The 21,344-nt window shown below is 39.3% G+C and overlaps 1 protein-coding gene across 2 annotated transcripts in view; it reads left to right on the forward strand.

The window, feature by feature from the left end:
• The window catches only part of USP7 (ubiquitin specific peptidase 7), a 69,592-nt gene that overhangs the window by 26,367 nt on the left and 21,881 nt on the right, over nt 1–21,344 (forward strand). For both annotated transcript variants that reach the window (XM_083872647.1, XM_083872646.1), the window contains exons 2-9: nt 3,430–3,534; nt 9,278–9,476; nt 10,875–11,013; nt 11,700–11,788; nt 12,400–12,508; nt 18,127–18,257; nt 20,623–20,677; nt 21,221–21,301. In XM_083872647.1, the coding sequence (XP_083728773.1) occupies nt 3,430–3,534; nt 9,278–9,476; nt 10,875–11,013; nt 11,700–11,788; nt 12,400–12,508; nt 18,127–18,257; nt 20,623–20,677; nt 21,221–21,301 (908 nt within the window). The remainder of the gene's footprint in view (nt 1–3,429; nt 3,535–9,277; nt 9,477–10,874; nt 11,014–11,699; nt 11,789–12,399; nt 12,509–18,126; nt 18,258–20,622; nt 20,678–21,220; nt 21,302–21,344) is intronic.

Here is a 21,344-nt window from a genome sequence, read left to right on the forward strand (position 1 = left end):
ACAGAGACCCTCTGTAAACTCTTCAAGATATAATTTTCATTTGTAATACAGTGCCATGGACAGAGAGAAAATGGCATGGGATGTTAAATATTTCAGAAGAAATTGTCATCTCTATTTTCTGTATTGCATTGCATTTCTTTTTGTAATGAAAGAATATTCACAAAAGTTTGTGTTGCAAGCTGTATTCATTTAATATTGCAGTAATGTATATTTAAAGAGTTAAAAACACTTCCTATTCCTAAAGTCGCTTTGTTGTGATGCTTCCTTAATTGATGTGGTTTATGTTAACTTTCAGTTGATTCATAGACTGCATCTCAAATTTATTCCAGGGATATCATTAAAACTGGGTATGGTGATGTGGGAATGGACAGATGACATGACTGGAGTGATGTTGACACACTATGGTTTAATTAAAGACAGCAGTGGATTAAGTAGTATGTTTTGTAGGAAGGTTTTCCTGGCCAGTGTGGACAGGTATTTTTTCTCTTTCTTAATCCTGTAATGTCTAATTTGAATAAGTCTTTGGCATTGCCTCTGCTTGAGGCAAAGGAAAACATGTTTCTTAATTAAACCTTGGTATGATTTTACAATTCTTTCCTATGAGCTCTTAAGGACGAGAGAGAAAAACACAAGTTACTGGTTTTCAGTACCCTAGTAGAAAATGCGTTTTGTTATACTGCTTGCTGGTACATCTGTTGAAGAGGGATTGTGTTCTGTTTGTGTAAAGGATTAGTAGAATTTTATTAGCATTTAAAATGCTTCCTTTGTTTACAGTAGCCAAAAGCATTGACTGGTGTTATCTGGTTTCCATATTGAAAGCTGTATCACAAACTTTGTGTCCATCTATGTCAGAAGCAGCAGCAGGGGCATTCATCATGGTTCATTTGTCTTATCACTGAACAGTATCTCTCAGAAGCTGTCTCTGTTTAAGTTGATTGCTGTGATCTCTAACTCCTCATACTTTCAGAGGATGTAGAGCAGTAGCTCACAGAAAGCTCTTTATTTTCTTCCTTAAGGACAGTTCTTTCCCGTGAAACACGGTGTCAATATTTAAACTCCCTGTTAAAAGATAACATTGGATGTGCTTTTGGTGAAGAATGGAGCTATTCCTCAGGTGTTTGCTGCTGTTTGTTTCCAGATACTAAGTTGCACTGATGATAACTTTAGGAGGAAAAATAATTTTTTTAAAAGATTAGTATCAATTTATTGTAAACAATTGTTGCATTTTGAGAACATGCTGTATGTTTTTGGAATGCAGTGATCCAGAGAACAGCTTTCTGTTTAGACCAGCATGTGCTGTTAAAAGGTTAAAAAAGCAGGGGAGAAGGGAGGATGGTGAAATGAAATTGGAGATCTTTCCTTCTCACTCTTGATTGTTGTCATTTTCCCTGCTCTTTAGTTGCAGGAGTTTAAACCTGTCCCCCCATGATTTTGTTGTGGTAAATGTTTAACTTGCTGTTGTACTGCAGCATTGCCAGTGCCAATTGCTGCTGGGGGAGCCCCTGAGGCTCCTCCACACCCGGGCCAATCTTCTGCAAACCTTTTTCTTACAAAGTCAAAACTTCAAGTCATGCTTGATTTTGCTTTTGTTCTAAAGCTGAGAATTTAGAAAAGTGCACATGTTGCTGTGTGTGCTGCACAGTGTGTGTTTCACAACACCCCTTTCACTGGTACCTCAGCGAGATCTGCTGCACCCTAATAAGTGTCCAAAAGCCGTGTGTGAGCATTACGTTTGTGATCCAGGGTAGCTCTAATCCACCAGTAAGTCTCTAACCTGAGCTGTTTCTGTCGTGCTGGGGGCAGAGGTTACTACTTGTGCGGATTTACTAGGAGAGTAAACAATCAGAATAGAAGTGCTGGGTGTGAAAGTATCTTCCTGTGTGCTGTGAATTGGAATGAGGCTGCAAAAGCATGGTCTGCTCTGAGGAGAGGCAGGACTCTGAAGCACCTGGTGACTGATGCTACTGCACTTCCCCCGTGGCTTATCCTACCTTTGGGACGAGCTCCCTGGCTTTTGAAAGGCTCGGGAGATGATTACACAGCGATCTTGTGTTTGTCTGTTTTGCCCAGGAGAAACTCAGCTGCAATCTGGTAGAAGGCGAGTGTGCAGGGTAGCTGGCAGTTCTTGCGAGCAGCCTGGGCCCTCCCCCGGTCCCTGGGTGTCCCCCGGTCCCTGAGTGTCCCCCGGTCCCTGAGTGTCCCCCGGTCCCTGAGTGTCCCCCCGGTCCCTGGGTCCCCTCCGTGCCCGTGTGGAGGAGCCCAGAGCCGGGGGGAGCTCGGCCGGGCCGGTGGCGAGGGCAGCTCTGTCCAGGGTGCTGACGGGCGAGGGCACGGCCCGGCTGCTGTGCTGGAGCCTGGATCGTGCTGTGTCCCTCGGGAAGGGTTTCCAGGCTGTGGCACAGGTTACCTGTGTCCCCGGCAGCAAATACACTTATGCGTCGCTTTTGTATATAAAACTGTTCCTGGTTACACAAATCAGTGACCTTGGGGCTTTTGAGGGGTATTAAAATATGTAGTTAATAGCATGAGTTGTATAGAGATGAGAAACTCATCAGATCCTTTAAATTAGAGTGTCTTTTAACTAGTGTTTGTCCTTGAGATGGTTGCAAGGGCTTATAAGTTTTACAGTTTGATGATAAAACCCAGTTTAGTTTATCCAAGAATATATCCACTTTTCTGAAATCATGCTGAAAGTATCCACTGGCTTTTGGTGTGGAAGCAATGGAAGGAGGTGTTCAGTTGTTGGAGGAATCAGGAAGGTGCTTGTTCAATCAAAGCAATGCATCTTAGAAATAGTGGGGTTTCAGTTCATCAGGTTGTCTCATATCTCTTGGTTTAGTGGCATTTACATGTGTAATGGTCACTGGAGCAAAACTTAACGGCAGTGATGGCTAGAAACTGGAAAATGTTCTTCTAAAATGTTCCTTAATCCCGAAAGATTTCCTTTTCAATTTTCCCCAAGTAAGATTTAAATCTTACCATTACATTTGATTAGAGATTCAGGTTTTTTCTTAAAAAAAACCAGTAATGTTGAAGATATCTTTAAGTAACTTTTTCATTTAGAAAGTCTGCTATTAGGAACTTGTGTAAAATTTTCTTGCATTGTAAGAATGCAAGAAAAGGTAAAGAAAAAGTTCTTATTTTATGAGACTTGATTATGAGATGCTGATTGTAAGGCCATTTGGAAACTTAAAAGTCAGTTTATGTTCTGTGTATGTGTATTCCACATTAATGTGGACCATTTTCTTCACCCATAAATATTCACCTATATAGAGAATTTTCATTAGACACATATCAGTACAGCTGTTAAACAGTAACTTTATTAAATACTGTTCTGTCATGTGTCTCATAAACACTACCTGAGGCAAAACAGTTAATTTCTGATTGTTAATTACATGATTAATTCTTACATACTTTGTTTTATTTTAGCTGGAGATACAGATGATCCTCCAAGAATTACTCAAAATCCTGTCATTAATGGGAATGTAGCGATGGCTGATGGACATAACAACACTGAAGAAGACATGGAAGATGGTAAGTAAATATTTGCTAAATGTGGTTTATGGGTTTTTTGGCTTCTTTAGTTTTATGATTTTGAGGAAAAAATGGTCCATCTCTTATCCCATATCCTGTGTTCTGCAGCTCATTAAAAAAATGAATCCCTCTGCTGCTGGTTTTCTGTGTAGGCATCCCTTTGACAAAGCTGTACAACAGGATTAGACTTCTGAAGGCTTGGGATTTTTTTTCTGGTACTCTTTCTAGGCACTCATTTAAAATTGCTGAAAGTGCTTCTGTCCATTGTTACGTTTTGTGATACAGTCCTTTAAAGGTGCTGCAGCTGGGCTTTGCTGAATAGTAATTTTATCAGTTATGCAATTCCTTCAGGGTATTTAGAATCCTTATCTGTCCTGCTCTCATCAGGTGGCAGCTGTGCTCTGGTTTTGTCTTTGTGTGCTAAGTCAGTGGTAACTATTCTGTTGAATAACATCTTTTGCTCTCAGCTCTGATGCCTAATTTTACTTGCAAAAGCAAATGTAAAATTATGTATTAATGTCCTGTTAATAAAAGGAAGACATGTATTTTTGAAGTCATTTTCTTGGTCCATTAAATGAAAAATGAGAGTGTACATTTTGTTGCAGAAGATCAAATAATCATAACTTTGAGTATATTTAAAGAAAGGTAACAAGTTTCTAAATCTGTTATGTTTAGTGAGGAAAATGGGCATTGATATTTCTTTTTTTAGGAAAGGATATGGACAGGGACTGCTCATTTTGAAGAATGAAGTAAAATTGAGTTGGGAGAAGGGAAACATCATATGAGTGGGATTTGTTCCATTTTCCGTGCTGTCTTGTGAGAGTACAGTTAGGACTAGGCTTAAACATTTAGTTAGATTTGGGCAAAAATGTTGAGTGACTTTTTCAGAAAAATCAGAGTTTGAGGTTAAAGGTCAAAAAAGTGCTTACTTTCATGTGTTCAAGGAACATAGAATGCTGATAGAAAACAGTAATGTTCCATGAAGAGAATAGGGTTTAAATTCAGAACAAGAGCGTCTCATGGTTGAATCACCTCTGTATCATTGGCAAAGATAAAAATTTCTATGATCAGAGTCTTGCAATGAAAGAAAAATGTAGTCTTCTTAGCCTATGAATTTTATTTGTGTGATCACCTAATCCCATTCAGAGGGTTTTGATTTATTGCTCAGTGTAAATAGGTGAGACTGAAACAGGGAATTCTGTTCTTATCAAAAGTTTTTATAAAAGATGTTAAATGTCTGTCAGGCTGTGATATTTAGAGGGTGGCAAGAGAAGACCACATGGGTTGGCCCAACTGGCTAGAACAGATCTCTTTAAGTTCTGTTCTTGGTAGGGATGTTTTTATGTAGAAAGCCGGATAGTGTTTGCTGTTGGTACAACCACACGTAACACGTTGGTGAATTAGAAAACTCATTTGTCTACTAGTTGGTCTGCAAATACTTGTACGAATCAGCCAAAATAGGGACTTGAACTGCAGAAATAGCTCATGAATGCCAGGCTATATCAGGGCTGGCAAGTAATCAGATATTCACCTCTTCATTCAAAATAGCATTGACTTGTTAACCACAAAACTACTGTGAACCTGTTTGTGTCAATTCCCAACTGTTTGACTCCTCTCAGAACTGAGTGTTGAAGGTGCTGAACCAAGGAGAGGTATTTGAGAGGAGGCTTGTGAAAGCTTCTCATGCCTTTATGGGCTTCCAGCCTGGTCTGGAGCTTGGGCCACTCTGCAGTGGGACATCCTTCAGGGTGTGATTATTAAGCAATACTGTTAAGAGTTCCTCATTATCACATTTGAATAAGGAGTGTCTGGCTACATGTTGGTGCTGCTACAGCTGTGCATTGACACAGATAGAAAAGAGTGTTATTGCAAAACGTTAGAGTTGCAAAAACATTCCTGAAGACTTGCATCACATAAGTGGATGATGCCTCTTTTCCAAGTCTTGTAAATCAGATTAGTTGCTTGCTGTTGCATTATTTACACATCAGTGCAATTGCTCTCTTCTTTTTGTGCTCTTGCTAACCTGGTTTGCAGCATGATGTGCATGGGTAATGGACAGCTCAGAGAGTCCTAAGACAGGAAAAATGGGAGATATGGGCTTCTCTGATAAACATGCAGTTTTCCTTTGCTGTTACTCATAGCAAGGGGCATCAATCTGAGCTGATACAGAATGCATGAGGAGAATTTAGATACCTCTTCAGTGAAATTAATGAGTTTAATGGTTCCTGTGACAGAGGTGAACAGTAAGATGAAAGCTTGATGCTTCCAGCTGGATCACAGAAATTGGCTTTCTGGTGATTTTCTGAGTTCAAGAAACTTTTGAGGTGATTTTGTTATTCCAGCTTAGCACATAAAGAAATGACTGATAAGATTGGGAGGGGAAAAAAGTGCAGCTCTCATCCCCTTTGCTAGGCAACAAGCTGCAGGCATTGTGAGGCACAGGGAACGGGAGCAGCAGTGGACCACCAGCAGGACTTTCAGATAAGGCTGTGTTCTCTCAAGCACTGTGACCAGTACCTGTTGCTGCTCTGTGTGAAGTCTTAGCAATTAAAAAGAACCAGCTGAAGGACTGTGCTGTGCTTTGTATGGAGAATGACTTAAATGAACCAGACTTTGAAAGCTGGAATAGCAGCCTCTGCAAATAAAGGAAAAAATAATACAAACAAGGCTCTGATCAAAACTTGTTTGCAAGTGCATCAGTATTCAAAGCAACACATAGAATAAATTCTCTTAGAAGTTAAAGTTCAAACAGAAGGTCCCTAGCTGAACATAAACCCACAGCTTTGCCATTACCTCCTGAAGTCTCATTTCTGTGAAGAATTGCAGAGGCAAGAAGGCTTTCAGAAGCATCAGTCTTAGCTGTATGCTGGTATTGCATGCTGTATTTGGATCATTATTAAAATATTCATAGAATATTCAGCCAGTTTTTCCATTAATAATTCAGGTTCAGAATATTTTAATAACTCCAGTGCACTTTCAAGGTAGCAACATTTACTAAGAGAATAAAGAAATCTGCTTTTCCCAAAAGTATCAACATTTAAATAAGTGTTTCAGCCTTAAAATGGATCATACTCAGTATTTGGATCTCTGATTTGAAGGATCTTTCTTCTGTTAAGATGCTGAATGTGACATTCATCACATAGCAAAGACAGTCCATTGCATGCAATTTCTCCAGGTATTGTCAGCTGGCTCAGTCCTTCTTACCTTGTGTTCAATTTGTAGTTCTGGGATTTATAAAAGTCTCACTTGCCAGTCACTACTAAATTATCCTGCTGCCAGTTGCAGTCTTTAACTGGCATCTGGAGGACATGTTCATGATGGCAAGAAAATACTTTATTTATTGATGTACTCAAAATAATTGTCACGTTTGCTGTGTAAACTTCTTTTTCTAGTAAAATTCATCCTTTAATCCATTATACTTGCTAAGAAAAAATGGGCTTACTGGAAAGAAAGGAAGGTTGTTATTTTTAAAGAAACTTCTATTTTAGGGTTGACCTGTGTTACGAGGCTGCATTTTTATGGAGCAGTTACTAGTGCTTGCTCAAATATTTTACAGAGAAGAGTTCCCATTCCCTGGTGAGCTCTCATGCACAGGCTTTCCTGAAAAGAAATCAAGAGAAACAGGCAAACTTTCTCTGAAGCATCTGCAGATGCTGCGTGGGCTGCATTTTTTAGCTGACACTGTAGCAGCACTGCTGCATCCTTGTGCTGAAGTGCCCTGAAAGCTGCATCAAAGGAGGCGGAAAGCAAACTTGGCTCGTTCCTCAGCAGCTCAGACTGAGCCCAGAAGCTCTGATATCGTGATTGTGAGTAGGGAGGTGGCCTCAAGTTGGTTTGAGGTACACGCGATGCCAGACTGATTTTAAATTGTTCAGTTACAGATCTGTTTTATCCTGGCTGCAGATCAAGTTAGAGCTCCTCTGTCTGCAGCCTGTCAGGTTCTTGGGTACAGGAGATCAGCTCTTCACTCTGTCAGCGGGCAGTGTGAGTAGTGAGACTGGGAAGAGAGCATTTTTTACGTAGGTGACAGACTGCTAGTTAGCTGCACTTCCAGGCAGGGAAAAAGGAGAAGGAAATCCTTTGAACTCGTGTGTTATTGAGGAAGCTGACAGCACAGGGCAATACGAAGGTCTTTGGAGGAGTAGAGGGGACAGCAAGCAGGTTTGGGCTGTAGTACCTTCAAGAGACAATTGGAATGCTCAGGGGTGTCAGGCCATATAAAAAAAAAATCCTGTGTTGCAGTTCAGGAGTAGGACAACTGCTTGAAAACTGCTTCACAAGGGAGAGGAATGAAATCTGTCAGAGTTCCCTGGCAGCGGTGGATAGAACTTAGTAATTTTCTGTATGAAATGTATAATCTTTACCCTGTTGCATGTTGTAATCAAGAGTGTTCCATTTTTTAAGGAAGGTAGCAATCAGGACTCACCTGTGTTTTGGAAAAGTGATTCAGCGCTGTCTGTGGTGCTGTGCCAGGCTGAGTAAACCCCTGCTGTCCGTGTACATGGACAGGAACATGTTTGTTGTACTGTGTGCCTTGTCACAATTTCACAATCTGCTTTCTGGCGCCGTGGTGTTGTCCCTCAGTGCTCTTTGATTTCAATGGGGTGTCACAGCATTTGTGACACACCTTCAGCTGTAAATTGAATTGGGTGTCACTGCATGTGTGACACACCTCCAGCTGTGCATCCCCCGTGGGTGCAGTGAGAGCAGCAGGGTGGCCATGGGTGCTGCCTGCTGCCCTGTGTGCTGCTCCAACCTCCTTACAACCACGAGGATTCTGTGTTACACAAGTGTCAGACCGGAGCCATGGAGAAGGAGGGGAGTGTTTTGTGCATCCCTGGCCTGTAGAGCTGTTGGGATAAGTTGCAGGTTTTTCCTCCCTGAGTACAATATGAGGCGTGTCACAGTAAAGAGAGCCTGGCCTTGCGCCTTGCTGAAGCTGTCACAGTCTCTCCAGCACCCTGTTATAGCTGTGTACTACAGAAGCAGAACAGATTGTGGTAGGTGAAGAACTGGGTATGTGGGAAGAAGGCAAAATTACTTTAATTGTATGTGTCAAAATAAGCTCTTCGGAAAAAAAGTAGTCTCATTTAATTTTGTGCTAGACCACTAAAAATCTCTAAAGTCTTTGCATAGCACAAAGAAAACACGACCCTTGTCTTGAGCTAATTTTCAGCAAACTGATACAGTTTTACAAAAATCCAATGACCAACCTATGGCATTCATCTGTTTTAAAATACACTATTGCAAGCCAAAAACAGCTAAATGGTGGCATGATATCAATGGGGCATTTGAACAGATTGTGAAATTCCTTTGTGTGTATGGGTTCATGCAGGGAAGTGACTTGAGCTGGGCTGTGGAGATGCTACACAACAAGAAGAGTTGGAGTTGGCTGTGATTTAGTTGTAGAGCATTTGATGTCTCTGTCTTACTGCACCTGCTGCTTTAGAAGAAACTGGAGTGGTAACAAATCCTGCTGTTAAAGAACCATTTAAGGAAATAGTGTACAAAAGGAATGAATCTTGCAGTGCCCTGTTTGCCTGAATGGAGTTAAAGTGTTTTTCAAAATGAAAAAAATTGAAACATCAGTAATTAAGTGGTTCACTGTCCCTCTGGGATGGGGATGCTTTTGTTGCTTCCCACATCCCACTACATGAAACATGCTCAGGTTACATGATGTGGGTCATTTTGGAGTGAAGAATGTGAGATGTTTCAAACAATGGTTTGTGTGTGTGTGTTACAGATACAAGTTGGCGATCAGAAGCAACATTTCAGTTTACAGTGGAACGCTTCAACAGGTTGAGTGAGTCAGTGCTCAGCCCTCCCTGCTTCGTACGGAATTTGCCATGGAAGATCATGGTAATGCCACGACTCTACCCGGACAGACCACACCAAAAAAGCGTAGGATTCTTCCTTCAGTGCAATGCTGAATCTGATTCCACGTAAGAGCCTTTTAATTATTGTACAAGTCCTCACTTGATACTGGTTAATCTATTGCGAGAAATACAAACATCTAAAAAAAACCCCTTCTCCTTGCTTTCTGCAGGAGGAGAGAATTCTTGCAAAGGTTTGAGTGCCCTTTACCCCCTACCTTTCTAAATCTCAAGGCATAGGAATAATCCCTTCTTTAGGATAAGCTAAAATCAGCTTGTGTGACTAGAAGTTTGTGGTAGAATTTAGATATATGCTTGCTGAAGGAGAAGTCCTTAACTGACAGTTTTCTTGGCATAGAAAGAGTTCTGGGTTTATTTCAAATGAAAATGGAGCTTCTCTAACCATGCCAAGCTATAAATGCTGCCCTGTGAAGCATGTGAACAGGTAACTGCTACCAGTGCAGGCAGAGCAGGGCATGAGTCCTCTCCTCAAGTGGAGTTCATTGCTCATCCAGCAAGATCTGAACACGTGAGTGTTCTTGGAGTCCTGCATGGAAATCAACACTGACTACCTTTGACCACTTTTGTAAATAATAGAAAAATTTTAAAAGATAATGCGAATTTCTGGGTCATACCTGTAGCTTATCCAGGAAGAGTGCAGAACCTCTCAGGTGGCCTTTCCAATAGGATAATTCCATTCTGGCCCTGAATCTCACAAAGCTTGTTGTTATATACTCTGAATAATACGTTGCACTTCCTCATCATTTTTATAATGTAGAGGTGAATGCTCAGGGCAGAATGTAAAGAAAAAGTTGTAAGTGTATTAACAAGTCACAGGATGTGATTCACATCTAAGTGTTTACAGAAAAAGGATAATGTGATCTTCAGAAGTCCAACCAAGGTGCAGCTGGTGGAGCTGAGCAAGCAGTGCTACTGTGTGAGGCAGTGACAGGACCTTGTCTGAGCTGTGTCCAGACTGATTGCCCTGCACAAGTAGGGTGGGTGTGAACACCAGTGGTCCTGAGGAAGTGCTGCTGAGACAATTAGTGTTGGGGAGTTTATCTTGTGGGAAGGAGGGTAGAAGCTCCTCATCTTTTCCTCACCAAAGTCTGAGACCTCCACTCCATAGACACCAAGAGCACTTGGAGTTGGCACATCCTTGTGCAGTGGGGCAGATCAGAGATAAGTCACCTGGGAGTGCTGTCAGCTTCTTAAACCAGCCTGCAAGTCACTGACACACTTTCCTGTCAACACTGTTGCCATAAGAAAATCTCCATTCCAGGTTCATAATGTGGCTTCAGAAAGCCCCAGAGGTTCATGCCCTCAATAACAATTAACATCTAATAAGGGAAAAAAATCTGGTGTGTGAAAGTAATGTACCAAAAATCCCTAACAAAAAAAAATTATGTAATGACTATAAAAAGCTTGGTTTTGAAAGAGTTTCAAGTGTTTCTTCTGTATTTATAGGTCATGGTCCTGTCATGCACAAGCAGTTCTCAAGATAATAAACTACAAGGATGATGAAAAATCATTCAGTCGTCGTATTAGTCACTTGTTCTTTCATAAGGAGAATGACTGGGGCTTTTCTAACTTCATGGCCTGGAGTGTAAGTAATTGGACATGTATTAATCTGTTGCTGGACAGGATTCTGTACCTGTACTCCTGCATACTGAGATGCTGATAGCAAAGGGATTTTATCCCCAAGCTGTTATTTTTTCTATCATTGATGTAGATTTTTTCTCAATTTATTTTGATTTTTGTAGAGTGCTTTTACTTACTTTGTAATTTAAATATTCCTTCATTATTTTCTGCCTGAGTGCTTGTGTTTTGTTATCACTGTGTGATAGTCAATGACATTCTGAATCAACATAAATTTACTTGCATTTCCATATGTTCTTTGTGTATATGTACATGTGTATTTAATGTCCTCATTATGCTACTAAGGTTTCTCTTGAATTGCGACAACTTTTGAAGCATTTACAAAGGTTTTAGAATATTGTCCAGAAGAAGCAGAATATTTGATTACCAACTCTTAAATCATTGAAAACTGAAAACCTACTGCAAAATCTTAAAAGGCAGGAACAAGTTTCCTGCACTGAGACACTGAAAAAGAGTTCTTATGTAGTAAGCTGAAAAACAACTGTTTTGGTGTTCTTCAGTTTTCCTTTTTTCAGTTTGTTACTATTGATAGCTCAGGCTTGGACTTCAGAAAGTGATGTTTAACTGGATGCTTCACTGCAGTCATGTTGCATGTTCCATTTTTCATGTTCCTGTGTCATTCATGTTTTACAGGAAGTTACTGATCCTGAGAAAGGCTTTATAGAAGAGGACAAAGTTACTTTTGAAGTCTATGTTCAAGCAGATGCTCCACACGGAGTGGCGTAAGTATCTTCGATTAAAAACGAAGCAATAGTAAAAATTCTTCATTCTAATTGGGATCATTAATTTTTGGTTGGGATCATTCAAGTATTCTGTGTTATTGCCATTTGTGGCTTCCATCAGACATTCTCACTTTGTCATTACTAGTTGATGAATTCTCACATGGCAATATTTTCATAGTCACATAGAGATTTTGTATAGCTTAAAATTCTGTTTGCATCAGTCAGCAAAATGTTGGGGTTTCAGGTATAGCCAAGTGGCTCTGCTGTCTCACTTGCCTTGGTTTACAGTTGTTGTAAAACTGCTCCATCTCAGTTGTTCTCCTTCATGGCACCTGTAAACAACAGGGTTGTACAGAGGTGCAGACTTGCCCTTAAAAGTACAGCTCTGAACTCCAGGACACTCTCACAGGACAAAAAAAAAAGTAATAAAATCACTAAGCATTTAGTTGCAAAGTGTTGTTACTGGCAGGCAGCAGTGAAGTGTAGTTTATTTGAACCTTCAGTAGCAGTGGAGAGTAGCTGATACCTACCAGCAGCACTGCCTTAGAACAAACACTCGTTATTATTGGAATACAGAACTTTCTTGTTTTTAACCGCAAACTATTTTCTAGGTGGGATTCAAAGAAGCACACAGGATATGTTGGCTTAAAGAACCAGGGAGCAACTTGTTACATGAACAGTTTGTTACAGACTTTATTTTTCACAAATCAGCTACGAAAGGTAAGTAATACATGAAAGAACATGAGATTGTAACATTGGCTGTTTAAATTAGCATTTATAAATGCTTCAAAACAGACCTGTGTGATCCTTTTGCCTCCTTTATCCTTTCAGTGGAGTTGTGGCTTATATGGTGATGCATGTCTTAGTGCAGGCAGAGAACAGGAAACTGCCTTTTGTAGTTTGTGGAACACAAGCTTTTGTCTTTTTTTGTAGCAGGCAGAGCACCTGGAGAAGATCTGAGCTTAGGGGGTGTTTCTCTGACTGTATCATATGTTAATATTGCTAGGAATTGCTGGGGGTAAAGCAGTTTAATCTTGCAGATAAAAGATGGAAGCAATTTCCCTTTTCTGAAATAGTTAAAATAGGGAGTTATGGCTTCTCAGCCCATAAAAAAATGCACAAAGATACACATTCGCTCTATCTTGAAATTCCTATTATGCAGCAGAATTTTTTGTAATTATGGTTGCCATCCTTGTAGTGATGGAAAGCATTGTATTTTCAGTAGTTTAAACAACGTCATTTTATATTTACTTTAGTAGTATTTTTTTGTTTTAGTAGATGTAGATGTTATATAAATATCTCATCTAAAGCCAGGATAAAATACACTAGATAATGTATAATTTTTTAAATGTTGCAGTACCCTTATTGGATTTAAAACCAGAAGTGATGACTTGATATTGGAGGTGGCTATTTAGAAGAGGGGACATACGTGAAGAAAAAACAACTTGGCATTATTCAGTGTATTGGAGTTTCCTATTGATCCTAATTCATCCTTCTGTGCATTTCTGCACTTACTGTTTGTCTCTTGGTGAAAATGTTCTAACTTGGGCTTTCTCTTATGTAGGCTACTTGTTGCAGTTCAGTTAAGCTTTCTTTTCCCTTTTTAATGTACCTGCTTTCCACTGGCTTTAATTCCCTACCATCTTACTATTTATATCCCTGTGGCCTGTGAGTGTCCCAGTTGGCATTTCTGTTTTCTCTTTGCAATGTGCTGTTTACTCTGAAGTGCTGCAAAAAAAAATAACATCTCAAACTCCAATAGAATGTAACAGATCTTTCCAGTGCCATGGGCAGCAGATTAATACTTGACTTGTTTTACATGATGCACCTGTTGCTTTTTTGCAGGATGTGTAATTTACTCATTCAGTTTCATTTGTTGTAATGCCTATTCTTTTTGCTCAGCACTCAATGTTTGTGCATTTTACTTTTTTTGGACAACTTCACTTGGCTCTTGAGAGAAAAAAGTGTTTTTGTGATAGCTCCATCTAATGCAGTTGAGTAGTTTGTTCAAGACTGTCTTGTAGTCATTAAATCAATATGTATCATGAAGTTGTGAAGAAGAAATTCTTTTTGTAATATGGATTGTTTCAACTGAGTTTATTTTGCCAGCCATTCCCTGCACTTCTTCACCACCTCCAAAATAAAAGCAGCTTTTAGCATCTCTTAATATCTGGCTAGTGACCACATGAGAAAACTTAATTTACTAGAGGTGATAGTTGCAGCTTCCTTTATGGAAGTGTTCCTGGACATCAGCTGGAATGTTCAATTCCTTGCTCATTCCTCAGGCTTTCAGAGCCCCCCCAAAACAGAGCAGATGACAGTGGCAGTTTTGGACAGCTTTAGCACTCATTTGCCATTGGTACAGATCAGGAAGAATCAGTTGTTGCCTTGTTTGAAAAAAGTATTTTTTACATTTTTGTTTTCACTCTGACCAAACTTGTTCCTCTTAAACCAAAGTAAAATAAATGGTGCAGTATCCTTGGTTTGCTTTTCACCATTTCCATAATTTCTTCCTTGGAAGAAAATCATGATTTCTGTTGCTGTTACTTAGAGCTTTGTTCAGAGAGAAGCTGCTGTCAGGAGCAGAGCTGGGGAAGCAATGAACAATAGCAAAGGCAGGCACACACCTCTGGAAAGTCAGGCCCTGGGGAAGCGTGGGTGAGGATTGATGGAGAGGTCCTTTCTTCTCTGCTCTGCTTCCACATAACAGATGGGAGGTTCTGGGCTGTTTCAAATGAGACCTCCCTTTTAAGCAACAAGAGGTGGCTTCAGTGGTAGGGAATAAAGGAACTGTCACATTAAAGCATATTGTTATTTGTTGCTTGTGACTGATAAATGTGTGTTTAACTACAGGCAGTGGTGACTTCCCAGAGGGTCCAGGTTTGACCCTGAGCTCTGTTACCTGAGTTGTCCCAGAGCTGTCCCAGTGCCTGCAGCCTGTCAGTGCTGGTGGCTTCATTCAGTCCATTTTGGATCTTTTTGCTGGTTCCCTTGCAAAAATCCCTACAACTCATGAGAACATTACAGAATGTTTCTAGAAATGCATTAAAATAATAAATACTGGTCCATTTCTCCCTGATCTGGCTCTCTTCAAGTTTTCCAATAGATTTTACCTAACCTTGGAATTTCATGCACAGTATTTATTTCCCTTCTTTAAGTAATTCCTGGCTTTAAGCAACGTGATCAAAGTTACCTGTACCATTCTATTATTATATAAATATCTATAATTTTTCTCATATCTGTCAGTATGCCTATACATGTCCCTAGCCCTCTTTGTATTCATTTTGTGAGGGAACTGCTCAGGTGCTAAATAGGAAACCCTGCTTTTTTTTTTTTTTTTTTTTGTGGATCAGAAGGCCTCACTCCTTTATCTTGAGGTCAAGCTTTCAGAATTTGAGAGGGTAAGGCAAAAAAATAAAGGTTTGAAGAGGATAATAATTAAAAAGTGGTAGTGTGGAGAAAAACTTAGAGAAATGAGCTCCAATATTATCTAAATACACAAACAGAATGAAGAGCCAAGAAAGGCTGTGTTAAATGTCTGCTTTGTCATAACACATGTAGAATTTCCAAAGAAATATAACTGGTGTTTTTATTCAATGACAGCTGGAATGTAGTAATTGTAAGTAAATTGTAAATTATTATTTGAATATTACTTGGGAGATATAGGAAGGGAATTAATTGTCCAGATGGTATGTGAGAAAAGCATTTTAAAAAAATAGGAACTAAAGGCAAAGGATTTGATTTTGATTAATTATCAAGGTATTCTGAATTCCAGTTTATGCATTTTTAATGGAAGAGTCAATCACAAGGTTGATTTTTAGCCTGCTGTAAGTTTAGCCTTTTAGTATTTATTTTTTGAATGTATCAGCACTGACTATATTTGCATTTTTTCATGACTTGATTTTCACACCTTGTTTCTATTTGCTTAAACATAGCAAGTATCTATATATTTAGGTTTTTAAAACACATTTTTAAAATGCTCAAAAAAGTTAATAGGGGCCGATCATAGAGTTTTGGAAGATTTGAGACTTGGTAGTACAACTACTTCTGTTTCTACCTTTAGCTAGTGACACCCACTCTTAAAAAGGTTCATAAACCTGGTACAGGAAGAGGTTTAAAGTTGACCCTTCAAGGTGTTGACTTGTTATGGTGTTGATAATTTAAAGCAAGAAATAACTTTTGCTTGTGAAATCAAATGTATAGGTCTAGCTAGTGGTATTTGGAGTTTGCCCAGATTGACCTGGTTAACTGGGTTTTGGATGATAAAAATAAAACAGTTGGAAATTATTTACTTTATTAGCTTCTTTGAGTTGTTCTGAAATTGAATGTTCTGAGCTTAGGAAAAAAAAAATCATGATCAGGATGGTCCAGCTTTACATTAGGATGTGTGGAGAAGGTGGTGGGATCTCCATTCCTGGAGATGCCTCTGAACTTAACTGGATCTGATCCTGGGCAAGTGGAAACAGAGCAGAAACAGAGAACAGAACCTACAAAGTTCTCTTCCAGACTGCATCACTATAAACTCTTGAAGCAGTGCTTAACACATTAAAAAAGTTGAAGGTTTATTGGGTTTCAACAGTTTAAAACCTGTTGCCAGTGATAAAATTAAAGATGCAATTCTCTTCAATTTATATAAGTTATAAATGCAGTTTAAGCAAATCTTAAAGTGGAGCAAAAGACTTTTTTTTGTTGTCATTAGGATGAGGTTGGGCTATTTTTCTTAAAATTACTCTAACAAAGACCTCTGTTGACTGTCTTTCAGAAAAAAGAAAGTTGATAAATATCAGCTAATTTTAATTAGTGTTTCCTTTTTATATGTGCAAGTACCACTAATGGTGTAGCTTCAACTGAGAAGTAAAATTTGGAAGTTCCTTGCGTTCATGATTCTGTTTTAGGTCATCCCTATTAACTGGTAACTTCTGAAAATTAAATCGAAATTTTTAAAGATACAGTCATGAGTTATATTAGTTTACAATTGCATAATTAATTATTGTTTTTCTGTCAAAATATCAGGCATTTGCTTTCTTAATGAAATTGTTTCTCTCATTTCATCTTACTGTAGTGATTCTTTATTCTTTGAAGTATTTCTGTTGCTGTACTTCTGGAAAATGTAGTGGATCCTCAGAACTGGAATAGAAAACTGACCTGTCAACACTTTAGGCATTTCTTTTGTTGTTTTTCTTTCTTATTTTGTCTTTTGCCACACCCTCGTATTGTTTTTGTGCCAGCGTAGTGTTTATCTGGTGCCTGTCCCCTGTGGCTCCCATGGCTGTGCTGGGCTCTCCTGGAGCAGTGGTTGGGCTTGCCCAGCAGCTCCCAGCTGAGGTGCTGCCCTTGCTCTGTGCCCAGGGTGAGTGGGATGTGCTGCACACCTCCGGGAATTCTGGCTAATGCCAGACTGAGGGACAGTCACTGAGGTTCACTTCAGCACTTCACTCACAGAAATGGATCATTCCCTGTTGTTTCACTGGCAGAAATTCAGATGGCAATTTTTCTGGTTTTAGCAGGATATTTTCTCATATGCTGCTTAATATTGGAGTCTTTTTTAGTTTCATTTGTTGCCTAATCTCCTTCCAGAGTTGTCTGTTTCTTTTTTATATTTACGCTTCATGAATGAACATCCCCCGTTTGTTTGTTCTTCCTTCCCCTAGATGTATTGATGTATACTTTTTAAAAAGTAAATCTCATTTCAGTGACTATCGAACTCTCCTAATCCCTGTTTGGTCTATTTGTGTAATTTCTTTGTTCCCAATCCTTCCCAGATCAGTATAATCAGTGAATTGAATTGTTAAGCTGTTTATTTGCTGGACAGTGATGATGTTAAGTAGGAATGAATGAATGAATGAATCGGGGGCTCTCAGAGCTTCCTCTGACATCTTTCTCCATGTGGACCATTTCTGTTTTCCTTCACTTGATGCCCTCTATGGTTTCATGTGGTTGCTTTTTCACAAAATCAGTTATTTTCAAAAGTCTCTAGTATTGACTGGTACATCTGGTCCTGCTGTAATGATTGCACAGGTACACGGGGCATGAGAAGGTGTTTGAAGGTGTTCAATGCTTTAGTGCATTTACTGTTCTAGGCTGCAGTAAGGGAACTCTTGAGATAAAATAACCATGAATGGAATCTGTTGTTCACATCTTTCTAACCACTGTGCTCTAAGAAGACTTGTTCCAGACAATTAACGTTTTTACACTACAGTACAAGATTTTTTTTCAGACTATTTTGAAGTGTTGATTAAATTGAGTTCTATGAAGGAAGTCACTGAAGAGGAAAGAATGCATTAAACAGGATGAGCAGTAAACTTTTCTGATACTAATTGAACTAAATGCTGTTTCAGGCTGTGTACATGATGCCCACAGAAGGAGATGATTCATCCAAAAGTGTTCCTTTAGCATTGCAAAGAGTGTTTTATGAGCTGCAACATAGTGACAAACCAGTTGGAACTAAAAAGTTAACAAAATCATTTGGGTAAGTTTCAGAAACTTGGACTATTTATTTGACTTGGGCTTCCTAAAGCTTTTCTTTAAAAAGATTGTGTTTTAATAAGGTTACTTTTAGAGAGGTGCAGAGAAGTGTTAATATAACATGGTGTTAATTGTTAACTTTCTGTAGTCTACTTGCACAGGTTTTTATTTGTAGCCAGTACTAAAGACATCTGATCCAAAAGTCAAATTTTTTGGGAAGGGGAATGGTACAGAAACAGGGTTATTAAAAGCAGGGTTATAATTTACCTGAACATTGTGTGATGCATTTGACTTAAGTAAAATTCAGAACGAAATAGTCATTGAAACATTGCAGTTCATGTATTGTTAATTATCTTCAAAAAGTGGAATCTGTTTTAGATTTAGTGCAGTAGCAGTAATTTGCATGTCCATGTTGTTAAACATTGATGGCTGTTGTAACATTTCCCTACAACATATCAAAGACACAAGTTGGGACAGAAAGATTAACATTAGTATAACCTTTACAAGTCTTCTCTTTGCATGTTAGATAAGTGTGGAATAGGATGTTATTATTTATTATCTATTTATTTTGTATTACTTTGTCTCACTGTATTTATAGGCTAGTCTTTTAGTAATATTGTCAAGCACTGTTTTATTTCAAGACACAATTAGGAACACATTTTATTTCAAAACACATTTTATATCATCTTTTTAATACAGCTATCCTTGTGTTCATCCTGCATCTGCTGTTACAGCCTGTAGTTGTGCTCTGTCCTAAGAACACTTCTTGTGTCTTTGCAACCTTGACTCTTCCCCTTCAGGGGAATCTTAAAAGGAAATCAGTAGCCTCAGCATTGTCTGTTCATTTGGCCATCCCCTGTTCCTACTAGCACACTGTATATTTGCTTTATCAGTGCTCCTGCTGTCCTGTTACAGGACAGGACTGGGTGGTAGAATAAATATTTCATCTTGAGTTAAGATCCCAGTTTGTGTCATATTCAGTAGCTTGAAGAGGCCTTTCCCAAGGGTGTTGCAGATGTTTAATTTTGTATCTAACAGCAGGGTTTTAAAAATGTGTCTATGCCTACTTGTGTTGTTGGAAAAGAATTTTAGAATGTGTTTGAAGATTCAGGTTTCCCCCTTCCCTCATCCTTGAATCAGAGAGGGGTTTTTGGCCTTTTGAGCCCTAGGTGCTGGTTAGGGTATTACTTTTTCCTGAGTGTTGTGAATTTCTATTACTTCTTTAAGTAGAAAATGATGCCATGTCTGAAGGAGCACTTCTTTGTCCTAATTTCAGTGGATGACCTTTTTCTTTGGTTTGTCCTATGAGCTGGCTAATGTTTAAAGCCTAGAGAGTCAGGGCATTATTTTCTATTCTTAATTATCTGACAGGTCACTTGATTCAGCTTGTTTAAGTGTGGACCCCACACAGTTGTTGGCACACTTTGGAGATTAGTTTGCTGCTGTGTGACAGTGGGGGTTGAGTCACTGAGAAGAGAGTGGGAGGGAGGATAAAGACAGCACTGCTCCTGATCACCCTGCTGCTGATTCTAGGGCCAGGGTGGAACATCACACTGAAACTGGAGCCTACAGTCAACAAAGTTTGTTTCATGTAGTTGGGAGTGATGACTGCTGCAAAAAAAAGTTGTCAGAGACTTAGAACTTAAAAAGCTTTCTTGAGTTGAAGTTACAGGTGTATTTAATGCTGGAACTAGAAACGCTTTATGCTTCTTGTTTTATTGAAGGCAGGAGTGCTGAACACCCTTGTTGCAGTGTGCCATGCTGGCCATGAGGCACTTAGATCCTGCTGCCCTCGTCCCTGCTTTCACACCGTGTGTTTGCACATGGACAGTTCAGAAAGCTGAATGCCTCCTTGGAGTTACTGCATACCCAGGATTAAGTGTTTAGATGAGCACAAAGGAGCCAGTCTTTCCTGTAAATCCATTTGCTTCCTTTCCTGTACTGAAATAATCCCTGAACACCACTTGACTGCACCTGAAGGGCCCTTGGAACAGAGGCAGCTGGAAACCTGCTGTGGAAACCGATGGCATTGAATTGCTCCCAAGCCTTTATTTAAGAGTTTTTTTGGCATGAACTGAGACTGGGTTGTAGACTGGAAGAGCAACAGCTTGGCTGTGGCCTCCTCAGCTGGCTCTGCCTCCTTTGCAGTCCCTGCACCAGTCCCACACAGGAGAAAAGGGAGGAGCTGCCAAAATGTCCACAAGTTCACTGCCTCTTCCTACACAACTAAAGAACCTGTGCATCAGCCTGTCCCAAATCTCAGTCTGTACATCTTGCTGTATATTACATTCTTGATCTGCAAAGAAATCAAAAAGTGCCTTTCGAGGTGTTCCTTTCCTAATTAGTAATTATTTATTTTCCTTACAAAGGTGGGAAACTTTAGACAGCTTCATGCAACATGATGTCCAGGAATTATGTCGAGTGGTATGTTTATACTATTTCTTTCTGATCTCTGATGTATAAATTTCTCTTGATATTCTGTGTCTATATATATATAATAGAGCTTAGGGATGATCAGAGTGATAGTGGCCCTGATTAATTTAAATTAGATCTCAAAGGCAGAGTTTTCCCTTGATTTCTCTTTAGGAATGGGATTGCTTGTGGCATTTGTGGGTGAGGAATTTGTGAACAGTAAGGAAGCTTGAAAGTTGCTAGAACATGTGCTAGTGGTAACTTTTATATAGCCATGGAGAGAAATGCAGTTTTGAAGATGAAATGCATTATTACATCAGTGGGGGTTTCCAGACTCAAAGGAATGGAGTAGCTGGAGTAGCCCTCAAAGGAATGGAGTAGCTTAGGGGGAAGAAGAGGATTTGAAAGACTAGAAAGAAGATGTCAGTACAAATAGACTAACATTTCATTTTTGTCCAAGTCACTTAGCATCTAATCAGTTAAGTAGTCACGTGTGTGATGAATGAATTTAAAAACTTCAAGTTTATCTTGTGTAAAAACTGATTTTTCTTTCAGCTCCTTGATAATGTGGAAAATAAAATGAAAGGCACGTGTGTAGAAGGCACTATCCCTAAATTGTTCAGAGGGAAGATGGTGGTATGTATTTTATACCTTTCTCAAGAATAATTTAAATTAGCTC

The sequence above is a fragment of the Zosterops lateralis genome, assembly GCF_965231275.1.
Source record: "Zosterops lateralis genome assembly, chromosome: 15".
Lineage (NCBI taxonomy): Eukaryota > Metazoa > Chordata > Aves > Passeriformes > Zosteropidae > Zosterops > Zosterops lateralis.